The sequence below is a fragment of the Equus asinus genome, chromosome 13, assembly GCF_041296235.1.
Source record: "Equus asinus isolate D_3611 breed Donkey chromosome 13, EquAss-T2T_v2, whole genome shotgun sequence".
NCBI lineage: Eukaryota > Metazoa > Chordata > Mammalia > Perissodactyla > Equidae > Equus > Equus asinus.
Window position 1 is genome coordinate 20,575,426 of NC_091802.1, and position 13,999 is coordinate 20,589,424.

General features: G+C 55.4%; 1 protein-coding gene across 4 annotated transcripts; it reads right to left on the reverse strand.

Annotated features, from left to right (window-relative positions):
- Positions 1 to 12,289, reverse strand: LOC106844600 (galectin-9C-like). 4 transcript variants are annotated; one of them, XM_014862131.3, is made up of 10 exons: positions 11,979 to 12,258; positions 9,036 to 9,127; positions 7,888 to 8,089; positions 6,939 to 7,049; positions 6,164 to 6,259; positions 3,868 to 3,918; positions 3,389 to 3,430; positions 2,860 to 2,948; positions 2,561 to 2,723; positions 1 to 767 (listed from the first exon to the last, which is right to left on the reverse strand). In XM_014862131.3, exons 1-10 carry the CDS (start codon positions 12,015 to 12,017, stop codon positions 621 to 623), a joined length of 1,032 nt encoding a protein of 343 aa, XP_014717617.3. In that variant the 5' UTR covers positions 12,018 to 12,258; the 3' UTR covers positions 1 to 620. The 4 variants fall into 4 exon arrangements, with proteins under 4 accessions (XP_014717617.3, XP_014717616.3, XP_070338833.1 ...); XM_014862130.3 differs by having other exon boundaries at positions 3,389 to 3,433; positions 11,979 to 12,134; XM_070482732.1 differs by lacking the exon at positions 6,164 to 6,259 and having other exon boundaries at positions 11,979 to 12,289.
- Positions 12,290 to 13,999: the final 1,710 nt, after the last annotated feature.

Consider the following 13,999-nt stretch of genomic DNA (forward strand, 5'->3'; position numbering starts at 1 on the left):
TTGACACCTTTTTCCTTCTTTATTTGAAGGACAAGGGGAGGGGAGAGCCCCCTGCTGAGAAGGGTCCCATCAGTTGGAGGAAACCAGTGGGGTGTCATCAGGGAGCTTTCCTGGATCCGGGGAAGGGTTGGTGCAGGTACAGGAGAGGCTGAAGCTGGCAGACAGGGAGGGGCCAAGGAGACTGCCTCCCCTGGGGAGTGAAGAGCTGCTGGCCTGGGACTGACTGGAGCTGACTGGGCTGGGGATGCAGCTGAGAGGCTGACGGGGTGTGGGCCTGGGCTGGGCACCTGGCAAGGTCCAGCACCCTCCCTTGCTGCCGAGGGGACTGAATCTGGGGTTGCAGGCTGTGTGGACCACCCCTCTCCTCAGATGGATGGATTTGGGCAGCTGGAGCCCCAGGTCCTGCCCCTACTGAGGAAAATGGTCCCAGCCAGCTGCCCTCGGCACTCCAGGCGGGCCACATCCTTAGCCAGCCCAACAAGGACGTGGTCTCCCCAGAAAAGAGACCCTCGGCAGGCTGGGAAGGGCTGGGGCTGAGGCAGGGACGGGGAAGGTGGAGGTGATGAGCAGATCCAGACAGCAACGTGCCCCAGCCCTCGAGCCCAGGGCAGGGATCCCGCCTATGTCTGCACACGGGTCAGCTGGACATCCCCTGCCACTTCCAGGTTGTTGATGCCAGATAGGTTCTTCAGGCGGTGGTTGTAGTCACACAGGTGCTGACCATCCACGACCACCCTGAGGCAGTGGCCTTCACACGTGATGCACACCTGGACACAGAGGCCACATCATTTGCACTTCACTAGGAAAGTCCTCAAACCTAAATTCAGGCTCGTGTCTCCCTCCCTCCCTCCTGCCTTCCTTACATCTTAATGGAGCAGGCCCCACACCTGCCTTCTAGCTGCTCTGAAGGATTCATTCTTCACTCAACATGCCCCGGGCTCTCCTAACCCTGTAATTTTGCATATTCTGTTCCCACCGCCCAGAATGCCCTTCCTCACGTGCTCCCCACTCTGCACACCCTGCCCACACGGATGATGCCTCATCCCCATTCAGGATTCTCCCCCTTCCCTCCAGGAAGGTGAGCCTCTCTGCCTTCCCCACCTCCTGACACCCTCCTAGTCGAGTCAGGTGCCCCTCAGGCCGTGTCCCCCACCCCATCCTCATGCTCCAAATGGACCCTCCAGGGCAGGAACGCTGGCTTGTCTGTCCTCGTCCCTAGAACCTGGCGCACAGGAGCGCTCCGCGCCTGCACTCCTGTAGCTCCAGCCTCCTAACCTGTCTTTTCCACCCCAGACTTTCTCCAGGAGGCCCTCGGAGCACGTCTGTGAAAATGTCATCATCCCCATCGCAATAGCTGACACTTGCACACACTGCACACCAGGCACTGTCTTAAGCCTGTCACAGATGTGATTTCATTTCATTCTTAGATCTCTGTGAGAGTGATGTTACTATTAGCCCATTTTTTAAATGGGGAAACTGAGGCACAGAGCAGTTAAGTCACTTGCTTAAAGTCACACAGCTATCTAGACAACAAACTACATTGCCCTCTGGCTTGAAACACACCAACAAGCTGTATTAAAATGCCAGCTCCTTTCCATGGCCCTCACGCCCGACATCAGTCACTTCAACCCTGGGGGAGGAGCATCAGGGCGGATTTAAAAATACGGAGGCCCAGGCTCGCCCCCTCGTTGGCCTAGGGGCAGGCCCAGGCGTTGATTTTCCTTCTTTAAGCTCCCAGGGGGTTGACTGTGTGGTCGGGGCTGAGAACACCTGCTCTGTGTGAGCCGGGCCTCAGCCGCCCCACCCACACCTCTCTGTCCTCACTGTTCACCTGGGAGCCCCAGTCGCCTGGTCCCAGACAGGCCACACCCAGGACTCCGCCCCCGCAGTAACAGCTGCTCCCTCCACTGCCTACCCCAAGGAACCCACAGATCTTCGCAAGTCGGCTCCTTCTGCCACTGGGGTCTCAATGGCACCGTGGCCTCCTCGGAGAGCTGTCCCGTCTAAGGCAGCGCGGCCCCTGCCCCGGGGCTCACTCTGTCCCTCTATTCTGTTTGCTTTCTGCAGAGCGCCTGTTCTTATCTGCAAGGGTCTGTCCCCGCGTTTGTGTCCTGGTTCCTCTGCCTCCTAAACTGCAGACTCCGTGGGGCAGGACCTCGTCTGTCTGCTCCATGCTGTACCCCCAGCCCCTGGGGTGCTTCCTGCACAGAGTGGGCCCTGAGAGAATAGCTGAAATGACTGTTGAATGAATGAGTGAGTGAGAGAATAAAGGGATGACACCTCATTCTTGGGCTCCATCTGGCACTTATTGCTGTGTGACCTCAGGCCAGTAACCTGCACTTGTGAGTCTGTTTCCTCATCTGTGAACAGCAGATAGCACCACCTGCCCCATGTGGGACGGTGATAGTAAAATAAAAACAACCACTGGTTGAACACTTTTCTTCTGTGCGCAGCCCTCACTGCAAAGGCATTGGCTCCCATCTCATTCGAGGGGCCCCCAGACGCCCCCATTCCTGCTCCCTATGAGAGCCCCTCTGAGCTGCGGGCTCGGGCAGCTTACCGAGAAGCTCTTGCTTCGGGTGAAGGGCATTTTTTGGCACAGGCTTCGCTCCTCAGACCCCCAAGAGCCATTGACATGCGTGTTGCGGACCACAGTGTTCTCATCAAAACGGGGGTTCAGGTGGAAGGCGATGTCACTCCCAGAGCGCAGGTTGATGTGGAACCTGGGGGTGGGCAGCTCACATGGACCTCCTCTGACCACTGAGCTCCAGGTCCCTGCCCCTCCCCAGCCCGCCCAGATCCTGAGCGATGGGCAGAATGACCCTGGGCTGTCTCTCCTCTCCGAGAGCCCTGGCTTACCTCTGAGCACTGGGCAGAACAGTGCCTGACACGAAAATGCGCTTGGAGGGATACAGGCCACCCGGGATGCTGGTGAAAAAAGGCATCGGCTGTTGGGAGGAGAGGACCAGGTCAGCCAGCGGCAGCCAGAGCAGCCACCACGGCAGGGGGCACCTTATGTCAATTTCCATGAATTTGGAGGTGAACTGACTGTGAGTAATATATTTTCAAGAAAGAACCCCATGACATCTTTACTTGGTCCAGCAAATGCCAGATAAAAACTTCCCAGCCTTCCTCACTAAATGTGCTTAAACTGTCATGAAAAGACCTTTGGCTGGACACAGAAGGACACTCGGGCTGAGAAGGGAAGGCCATATACTATGCTCACGATGAAGGGACCATTTTAAAAGTGAAGCTCCTGTCAAGAGTCTTCTCGTTTGCTTGGGTGTTTTTAGGAACCTCAGCTCACTAGAGCACTGCTTCACTGCTGTCACTGCCCCCCGCCTCCCACCCTGCCCAAACCTCTGCCTCCTCCTGACAACACACTTACGTAGGCTGGGTTGGGATAGGCCATAGGAGGGAAGGCGGGATTCTGCTGAAAAGAGACCAGATAATTCATGTGGGAGTGACACACACATGGGCCCCACAAATTCAAGAGGGGATGCTCCAATGGGACACTGATGTCATGAGGCTTCAGCTCTTGGATTCTCCATCACTTCCTTCTCATGTCAGCCTTGGTGGGATGTCCTGTCATGTCCCAGATCCCATCACAGTCACCTGCCCCTCCACCCAGGGCAGCCCCACTGACTCCAGGCTTCCCGTCTGGCCACTGGGTGAGTCCAGCCTGCTCCAGACTCTCTGCTGTCTCCAGGAGAGTTTCGCTCCCTGTCTCCTGAGCAGAGGGTTCGGCCCCAGTGTCCCCATCCCTTTGCTAAACCGTTTTCTCCCCGAGTCTGGGACCAGAGAATTCAGTCCCTGGTGATGGGGGACGTGGTGGGGCTGTGAGCTGACCAGAGCTTTCAGACTCACCGGGTACATCTGTTGAGGGGCGCTCAGTGGTGTGTGGATCATTGTTTGCCTCTGGAAGAAAGAAAACTGGGTTTTAACCAGCCCTCACCAGCGTGGAGATGACCACCTGCCACCAGAGGGCACCAGGTAACACAATCCTCTGAGGTGAGTGACTCCTTAGCAGGTACCCAGCCCTATGGCCTCACCAGACCCCCAAAATTGAAGGATAGGGGTGTTTCTTCTCTCAGGGCATGAGGCAGGGGCAAAGGTTTCCTGTAGAAAAACAATTTGGCTGCACTGTGGCCTCCTGCCCACCTTCCTTCTCAGTGGAGTTTCCAGCACAGCCTCACTTGGCAGGGGGGTGGAAGATGGGACCTCGGTCTTCTGTGGCTGCCACAGTGGCAGAGGACTGAGCCAAGAAGTACGATTCTGGGTGTTTCCCAATTCGTCAGGGTCCACCCCCCATTCCCTGCGCCCACCATGCAGCCAGACAGATAGTCAGGGGTCACCCACTCTCCTATGGGAGAGGCCTAATGCCCGACCCTGCGTCCTCCTTTTAACCCAAAGGAAGAACCAAAGTGAAGAGGCTGCGAACAGAAAGCAAGAGACTGGAAATGGGAGCAGAGTCGGCTGGCCTGATCCCTGGACTCTGAAGGGATGAGGAAATCAAAATGGCGGTTAACATCGGTGCCCCATGACGGTGAGACCACGGCAGAAACTGTGGTCTGAAATGGCCCCCTGACTGGCCCTTGCCTCCTTCCTGCTCCCATCAGCCTTCCTGAGCCTGTGGCCCCGGATCTCCCCACCCTCCCAGGTTCACTGTGCTTAGGAAGGGCCGGGGCCATGGTTGGAGGACAGGAGCATCCCCACTGGCTCCTCCAGAGGGAGAGGAGGACCTGTCTGATGTAGACCAGCCAGCTTCCCTCAGCTCCCATTGCTTCCAGGGCCGTATTTCACCCAGAAGGTGAAGACCAGCGTTTACTGAGGGCCTGTCATGTGCCAGGCTCAGGCTCCAGTGCTCTCCGAGGGAGGCAAGCTTAGCTCCTGTTCCACTAGTGAGGAAACCAGGCTCAGAAGGGTTAAGCAACTTGCCCAAGCTCACCCAGGGAGCAAGCAATAACATCCAAAATGGTGCCCAGTTCTGTCTGGTTGTGTCCACCCACCCTGTCCTCCCCAGGCCAGGGCCCAAGTGGGGCTGCCATGCAAGGGCTCCCTGGAGCCCCACCGGGCCTGCAGCCAGCATGGCAGGAGGCAGGTGCCCAAGCTGGACTGCGATGGACCACAGGAAGGCTGGGTGGACAGACACCCCTTCCCCCGCCCCCACTACTCCAGGAGCCTAAGGAGGGGCTGGACCCTGTTCCCCTTTCTGTCCTGGACCCTGTGCCCCACAGCTGACTGATCTTCTTGCCCTGACTGGTTTCCTCTTCTACTGCCCATGCAAACCACATCCCACATTCACTTACCTGGTGCCTCCTGTGTGCCTGGCCCTGTGCAGGATGCTGGGGATATACACGGAACAAGCCACAGTCCCAGCCTGCAAGGCTCAGGAGCGGAGTGAAGTTGTGGGTGGAGTGACAGGGACAGACACGGAAGCACAGTTACACCTGGACGTGGTGACTGGCACAGCACAGAGATGTAGGAAGTCCATGGGGACATGGGACGCGGGGCAGGGGGGCATCCAGCGATCCCCCAGGCAGGGAAGATGCCCCCCGAGGAGCAACATTTAAGCAAAGCATTGAAGGGCCATTAAGTGTCGGCTGCGGGTGAGGTGGCAAATGGTGCTTTCAGCCCCGAGACTGCATGTGGAAAAGCCTGGTGGCCCCAGCGAGTCCCGAGTGAGCAGTGGAGGCTGTGTGAGCTTCATGGGGGAGAGCTGAGGCCGGGAGCTGCGCTGGGGCAAGACGGGAGGATGTGGCACATCCTGCTGGGGAGTTGGCCTTTGTTTAGAAGGACATGCGGCCTTCAGGATTTTTCAGCTGGGAGAGGATGTGACCAGATTTGCTTATAGGAAGGTCACTGCCGCAGTGGGTGGGTGTGAGGTAGTGGGGAACTAGACCACCGTGGTGAGGGGTCAGGTGGCCTGGACCAGGGCAGTGGCTGTGGGATGGAGAGGCGTTGGCACCCTGGAGAGAGATTAGGGGAGGGAGGGAAGAACCAGGACAACTTCCTGGTCCTGGCTCTGGGTGCCTGGTGGAGGGAGACAGGGACCCTGTGGTGGGGCCTTAGGCCCTGGCTGGCTTACTGGTCAGAACCCGCCTCTCATCCGTCTGTCCTTCCTGCTAACTGCTCTGCTTCCCAGACTTTCTGTTTGACTCACTTGCGGTTTGCGCCCCTTGGGTTTGTGTGGGAAACAGGCAGCTTGGGAGAACTGCATCGCGGAGAAGGCACTCAGGACAGGGGCTGCACGAGTGTTCTGTTAAAACAAAAGGCACCACGGGGTGAAGAGAAGCGTTAATGAAGCCAAGGAAGAGCTGAAAGGCAGGGACGGAGGCCAGAGGGAGAGAGCCAGGCCGGGTGTGGGGGGGGGGGGGCGGGGGCGGGGGGGGGGGTCCAGGGTGGGGACGGGAGGGGTGGTTGGCCAGGAAGGTGCTCAGGACCACATGGAGGGGCAGCGGGGACTATTAAGCTCCAGTAGGTGACAGCAGGATGGTCCTCTCTCTCTCTCTCTCTGTCTACACACCTTTCTCTTTCTCTTTCCCTCTCTCTCCTGCTCTCCTCTCCATCTCTCTCTCTCTCTACCTCTCTGTCCATCTCTCTCTAGCTCTCTCTCTCTCTCTCCATCTCTGTCTCCCTCTCTCTCTTTCTCCATCTCTCTCTTCTCTTTCCATCTCCCTCCATATCTCTCTCCATCTCTCTGTCTCTCCATCTCTCTACCCCTGAGGGAAGACATTTGGGTATGGAGAGACCTAGGAGTCTGGGAGATTGAGGCAGCTGTTTTGGACAGAGACAGTGACACCAGAAGGACGGGACAGGGGAGTTAGAGGTGTGGCCCCAGAGTCATCCAGGTTTGAGCTCACCTGACAGAGCCTAGGCACAGCTAGACTGAGCCCTGCCCCCAGCCCCTGGGACAGGTGCCAGGTGGACTATCTGACCTGGAAGCTGATGGAGAACAGCTGCACGATGCCGTTGATAGACAGGGTGTCCACGCGGTGGAAGGGCACACGGTGTGGGTACTGCACAAAGGGGCTCCCGTTCAACATCACCTGCCAAGAAGAGCACAAGTTCCAGGAGAGGGGTCCCAGGCTCAGGCGGGGAGAACATTTGGGCCTCAAGGACCCCTGCTTCTAGAAATTAAGACCGGCATCTGGTTTTCACATCCATCCCCTGTAGGTTGGGGGCACCAACCGCCAGAGCAGTGCCAGTTGAATGAACACACGTGGGATCCAAAGGGCATCCACACTCAATCTCTGCTTGCTCTGCTTGTCGGCTTTTTAGATCTTATGGTGGTTCATTTATTGCAGTAGGTTTGTGTGTCTAATATTGCTCAGGCTGAGGCATTATTTAAATATGCCTAAAAATGTTCATAGCAAACAGAGGAGAGGTGACCTCGGGTTGCACATGGAGGGGATGGGAACATGCACCTTCACGAAGAAGCGCAGACACCAGATATACTCAACCCCCTCCCGTCTTCCCAAACCCAGAGACAAGGCAAAATAAGCCATTAATAGAACCTAGATAAAGGCTGCAACAATGTTACTGAAAAACACATGATCTCAGGACCTGGATGGACCAATGGCTACAGCAGAGGAATGGAATTAACTCTGATTTTGAAGACCCAAGAGGCCAAAAAACACCAAGGTAACTTATCTGGTTCTTAGTTCCTGAGGAAAAGAAGGAACAGGGGCACCTGTAGATGCAGGTGAAGGTGTGTAAGGAGCCTGCAGCCATCAGTAACACCCTTAAAGGAAATGGTCCTGTTATCTGTCTGTGGTGTTGTTCAGCCAGATCTCAATGGGTGTGACTATTTCAAGGCTCTTCCCCAGGCCTGTTGGCGCTGAGGGGACAGGCAGAGGGAGGGAGGGGAGGAGAGCTCCTGCTCACCTGGAAATGTGAGCTCTGCACCAGGAAGATGAGCTCAAAAGGACTCCCCCTCTGAAAGGGCAGATGCATCTTCCTCTCCTCCGGCCCCCAGCATCCGTTCTGCTTCGTGTTGCAGACCAAATAACCGCCGTTTTCAAACCGAGGGTTGAAGTGGAAGGCAATGTCATTGTCGCTGCTGCCAATCTGAAAGTTCACAGCAAACCTAGACAAGGGAAATCAGAGAGTCACCAGTAGCCTGGTTTCCACCAATGGCGGGAAAGCGGGGGGGCCTCGCCTTTGACTGGCATCTGTCTGGGAACTTGTATAGGACCTGCCTTCCTCAGTTTGTTGCCATCCTTTAGTTCACCTAATTAGCACTTAGTGTGTTTTTGGGCAATTATTGCATTTTGCCTTTACAGTGTGCTTTTTCTAGAAATAAGTCGATAATGGGTAAGGAACAGTATTGATGCTAGCAGCAAGAAGCACAGGTCTTGGAAACTAACTATAAACTTAAGTCAAAGATAGAAGTTGGGAAATGTGTCTAGAAGAGCCTTCAGCACCAAGTGGACACTCATTGGAGGCCGGCCCACGTCTGCTCAATTGGGAAAGAAGAGAACAAATTTAAAGGATATGTGAAATTGATGGGAATATACCTTCAAAGATGGGGTCTAAAAGGGGAGGGGTAACCAAAAAATAAATAAAATAACATGCAAGGAGAGGCAAGGATGAATATGAGCTCTCCAGGCATGAGAACTTGCATCAAATTACATTTGATGGCAAGTTTAAAAATTTCAACATTAGCCAAATGCGGGTTTGGAAATAGATGAGGTCAGTTATGGGAAGTAGAGGAAGGGAGATCTTGCGCGTCTGGGTCATGGTGTGCAGAGTTCAACCCTGTAACATGATCGCCTGCCTCTGGGCTTGCCCGCTTCTCTCCTTAGGCTGCGAGCTCCCATCATCCCTATGTCTACAGGGACTCTATGTTAATGGTGCCCGCGTGCTATTGGCAGATGGCAGTGGTTCCATTCAGTGTTGGTAGGGGCTGGGCCCTACACCTCCGGCCTGTCCAGGTGCAGGCAGCTCGGACGGTGCTGGGTGAACCATCCTGAGCTGACAGGTGCCATGGTTGCTAAGGGGAGAGGCTGCAGAGAAACCACAGTTCCAGGTACCTGGTTCCATTGAAAGGTAAAATGGTGCCAATGACGGTGATCTGAAGTCCCTCCTGGAGACCCCCTTGGATTATCCCAGAGAAGGGGACAACCTGCAGAGAGAAGACAGATTCTCCTCTGAAACCTCGAGAAGGAAACAACCGTGCTGACACTTTCTTCTACTTTTTATTTTTTCTGCTTTTTCTCCCCAAATCCCCCCAGTACATAGTTGTCTATTTTGGTTGTGGGTCCTTCCAGTTTGGGCATGTGGGACACTGCCTCAGCGTGGCCTGATGAGCTGTGCCATGTGCACACCCAGGATCTGAACCAGCAAAACCCTGGGCCGCTGAAGTGGAGCGTGCGAACTTAACCACTCCGCCACGGAGCAGCCCCCGCAGCTGACACTTTGGTTCTAGATTTCTGACCTCCAGAAGTGAGAGAACAAATTTGTGTTGTTTTAAGCCTGGCCAACCAGGCTGCTGGTTGAATTTGGACCAGTGTGTGAGTGTGTGTGTTTGTATGTGTGTGTGCGTGTGCATACACGTGTGTGTGTCTGTGAGGGAGGGATCTCGGCAGGCAATGACACTCTTGCTCTGTATGGCGCAGGAGGGTGGGTTTTGCACTGGTTTTCTGGTCCACAGGCCTGGGCTCGCCTCCAGCTCCTGTGCTGGCAGCTCTGCTGTTGGGCGGTCACTGACCTGTCTGCACCCAGTTCCCTCCGTGGGACGGCGGCACCAGAGCCCCAGCCTGGCTGTGGTCTTGGGAGGATTAGACGAGGAGCCGCCTGGAAAGCCCTTGGCTCACAGCCTTGACAGCGGCCGCTGTTGGCATCAGGGTGACTTCATCCCTGTGCCGGCTCAGAACTGCTCTCTCCTCTGGCCGTGCCTGGAGCCTGAGAACTTTTCCTTCCCTTCCTGTCCAGAAGTGCAGACAGCAGAGCCAGGCCCTACAGGCCAGAGGGTGGGCAGCCTCCTTCTGGAGGCCCAGTGTCACCAGAGGGCCCCCAGACCCCCTGGCAGAGGGAGCTCACCTGCAGGAGGCTTACCGCCAGAGGGCGCTGCTGCCCAGAGGTCCCGAGGCCCTTCTGGTGGCGACCTTCCCTGTCTGCATTACCTCGTTATCCTCACAACCACCCAGGTCATTATTAGTGCCACCTTCACAGACGAGGAAACTGAAGCACGCAAGGTGTGGTAACTTGCCCAAAGCCACACAGCTGGTGAGTGATAGAGTGGGGTTTGAACGCCAGCACCCATGCTTGTAACCACCACACAGCCTCCTTCTCACCATGAAGCACAGAACATCCTGGCTCCTGGCTCACCGAGCGCTTCCCGGGACCAAACAGCGAGTCCTGTCCTGCCTGTGGCCGCAGCCTCGTCCCGGGCCTCTGAGGAGCTGGGACTGAGCAGCGCAGCCGGCCGTGTGCCTTTCCCACCACACTTTGGAGGCAGGAGTGTGGTCCCTGCTGTTGGAGGTCAGCGGGTCCCCAGGGAGCCCCCGGCGCCCGTGGGGACTCCACCCATCCTCTTTCCTGTCCGGCTTCCAAGGCCCTGTCTGAGCTCTATGCTGCCCACAGGAGGACTGTCCTTCTGATCTGAAAAACCTGGCTTTTTTTTTTTTTTAAAGATTTTATTTTTTTCCTTTTTCTCCCCAAAGCCCCCCGGTACATAGTTGTATATTCTTCGTTGTGGGTCCTGCTAGTTGTGGCACGTGGGACGCCGCCTCAGCGTGGCCCGACGAGCAGTGCCATGTTCGCGCCCAGGATCCGAACCAATGAAACACTGGGCCGCCTGCAGCGGAGAGCACGAACTTAACCACTTGGCCACGGGGCCAGCCCCAAAAAACCTGGCTTTTGAATCCAAGGACTGGAAAGTAAAAACCAATCACCAGAATGGTAGAGTGGCAGGGCCTGGCTGGGGCTCCAGGGCCCCCATCTGATGGAGAATGTGCCCAGGGGGACACATTCTTCCCGGAGGCTCTGCTGCCTGCCTTCCCCATTGTCACTCTCTGTGGGCACCTCCCTCCTCTGGGGTAAATCAAGTCACCTTCCTTCTCTGTCTCTTACAATTGGGGACCTGTGTCCTGTGGCCCCAACCTCTCTGAGCCTCAGTTCTTCCCTGTGTCATGCGGGGATGACAAGCCTCATGGGGTTGAAACGAGGCCGCCTGCAGACAGGGCCTCCACACAGGTGGCACAAAGGTGCAAAAGGCCGCCCTCTGTGCCCCACACTGCAGGGACAGCCCCACTCCTCTCAACCCTGAGACGGCCCCTCTGCAAACACCCTGGACCTGCCCTGGCCTCGTGACCTCATTCAGGTAGCATCAGCTCCTCAGGAGCCTTCCCTGCTGCACCCAGACTCCTGCCAACACTGAGCCCTTCTGAAGCCGTGTGTGCCGGGCGCAGTGCAGGCACCCTAGAGATGCTGCCTCCCTCCATCCTCACCCCAACCCTGGGAGGGGGACAGGGTCACCCCATTCTACAGATGTGGAAACTGAGGTACACAGAGGTCAAAGGAACTTGCCTGAGGTCATCCAACTAGTCAGTGGCTGAACCCAGGAAGGCCAGCTCCAAAGTAAGTGCCCTCGACTGCCATGCTGGGTTGTCACCCTCCCCAGAAGTCCTGTTACCGCCTTCATGCAAACAAAACATCACTCTTCTAGTCATTACAGACACCTGTCTTCTACCCCCTCCACCAGGAATAGGACCAGGCCCCCAGAGGGAGCTCAGGAACCCTTTGTCACACGCAGGAGTCCTGGTGCTCATCACCCTCCAGTCCTGAGAGGCACAGGGGAGACCAGCGTGGAGCAGAGGCTGTGTCAGGATTGCCCCATCTGGCGTTGCTGCCCTTCTTGTGTCCTCTAGGATGCCCCCTCCCCTGCCCCCTGCCTCCCAGGAGCTGTTTCCTCAGAGCCCCAGAGCTGCTTCCCCCAGGCCAGCACTGCCCCACGCCCACAGCCCGGCACTCACTGGGTTCAGGTAGGGAGGCTGGGCACAGATGAAAGCCATCCCTCTGCCTCCTCTGTGGCCACCACTGCTTTTCACACCAGGAGGGCAGTTGTCTGCACTGGGAAGGACTTAGCGAGGAAACAGAAACCAAGGCAGTTTGACAAGTCATTCAACGGGGAGGGGCCAGGAGCAAGAGGAAGTTAATCTAGAGAGAGGCAGACTGCTGGGGAAGGAGGGGTGAGGGTGGCACCCGGGGAGAGGGAAGTGGACATTCCTCACCCCAGTGACCCTTCCTTCTCTCTCCCTGTGTGATCCACCCCGAGACTGAATCATATCTGGTTCACAGAGGTCCAAAGAGCCTGACCACACTGACATGACTGTGAGTTTCTAGACGATTCTGCCCATTAGTATGTAACTATCTCCTGAGGGTGGTCGGTCAGTGTCCAGAAAACACTGGAGCTACTTTACAGGGCCTTTGTGGCTGGACATGCCTGTGTGCGTGGTGGTGATGAGGGGAAGGCCTGGTTATACCCATTTTACACACAGAGAAACTGAGGCTCAGAGAGTCTAAGGGCCATACTCAAGGTCACACAGCTCACATGTGGCAGCCTGAGCTATATGAGGATACTTAGGTTCTTGAAAAAGTATGTCTCCCTTTTAAAATTCTGTTCCTCTTATACAAACATAATCATGTAGAGAGAGATGTTTTGCAAAGAGAAAGTGTCATAATGGATGGAGATTGTTGTCCAGGAGTATTGTGGTGCCCTGGGAGCTTCTGAGCCCCTCTCTATGAGTTTATCTCCTTCTTCTCTTCTCTTTCCTCCCTTTTTTCTGGGCTTCAGAATGGAGACATGAGAAGTCTTGCACATAAGAGAACATCCCAAGTGACATGGGGGTGGGGAGACATATTAAATAAACTGTCCTTCATTGGCTCTAGCACCTGGTTAAGGGACATGATTGATGAGAGAGACTAGCTGGATAGGCTGGGTCAAGGCAGTGAGGGTGGGTTGGGAATGTTGATATCAAGCAGGTCGCTGCAGTGAGGTAGGGAGAGGCCCAGGGGTCAAGCCAGGGATGAGAAGTTCAGGGTCATTCAGGCCCCAGTGGGTAGAAGGCGCCCCAGGGCCGCACATCTGTCTGCACCCCTCTTCCTTCTTACCCCTTGCTCGATGCACCAGAATTTGCAAAGACTGACTTCTTGAGGTGCTCCCATAGACTGAGGCCACATGTCCCCCCTACTTACCCTCCATCCCCACCATATTCCTGGATCCCCCAGAATTTGACTGGATTTAAGGGGCAGAAGGCACAGCTGGAGCAGAAAGGAGGAAACAGAGGGGAAATTCTTTGCAATTCTCTTTGACAACAGGGACAACAGGGACAATGTCATCATTGATTGGGATAGGAAACAACTGGAACTCCCATTGGTTGCCTGGTTGAAGTGTAAAATAATGTAACTTTGGAAACTTCTTGGTGGATTGTAGTAAAGTCAAATATCTACCTCTCCTGTGTCCTGGCTGTTCTACTCCTAGATATTTACCCAAGAGAGGTAAAGACACATACACATGTTCATATCAGCTTGACTCACCATAGCCCCAAACTGGAAAAAATACAAATGTTCGCCACCAGGAGAAAGAAGAAGCGAATTGCAGTATTTATACGATGGAATACCCTCAGCAATCAAAAGGAGCCACGGACACAGGAAACAACATCAATGAAGCTCACAGTCGAGCAGAAGAAGCCAGACACACATGAGCAGGTCCCGTGATAACAGGTCAGAATAGCGATTTCACTTGGAGGGGCCTGAGGAGCCTTCTGGGGCTGGCAGTGTTCTGAGCTGCATCTGGATGGCAGTCACACACCTGTTTAGGTTAGTAAAAACTCATCCAGCAAACTAGATCTGTGTATTTTACTCTATGTACATAGTATGTCAATAAGTTCTTTAAAAAACCCGAAAGACTCCCCGAGCCCAGGGAGACAGGGGGACAGCTAGAGTACCAGAAACAAGCATTTGGGGTCACCATGTACCCCAAAGGTGGGTGAGT

What these genes read in the sequence shown, in the direction of transcription:
- LOC106844600 (XM_014862130.3), bottom strand. Translation starts at nt 12,017, where the DNA reads ATGGCTTTCATCTGTGCCCAGCCTCCCTACCTGAACCCA. An exon ending in TTACCTTTCAATGGAACCAG is followed by an intron (nt 8,090 to 9,035) that starts GTACCTGGAACT and finishes TCCCTTGTCTAG; the next exon opens with GTTTGCTGTGAACTTTCAGA. An exon ending in TGTTCTCCATCAGCTTCCAG is followed by an intron (nt 6,260 to 6,938) that starts GTCAGATAGTCC and finishes TTGTTTTAACAG; the next exon opens with AACACTCGTGCAGCCCCTGT.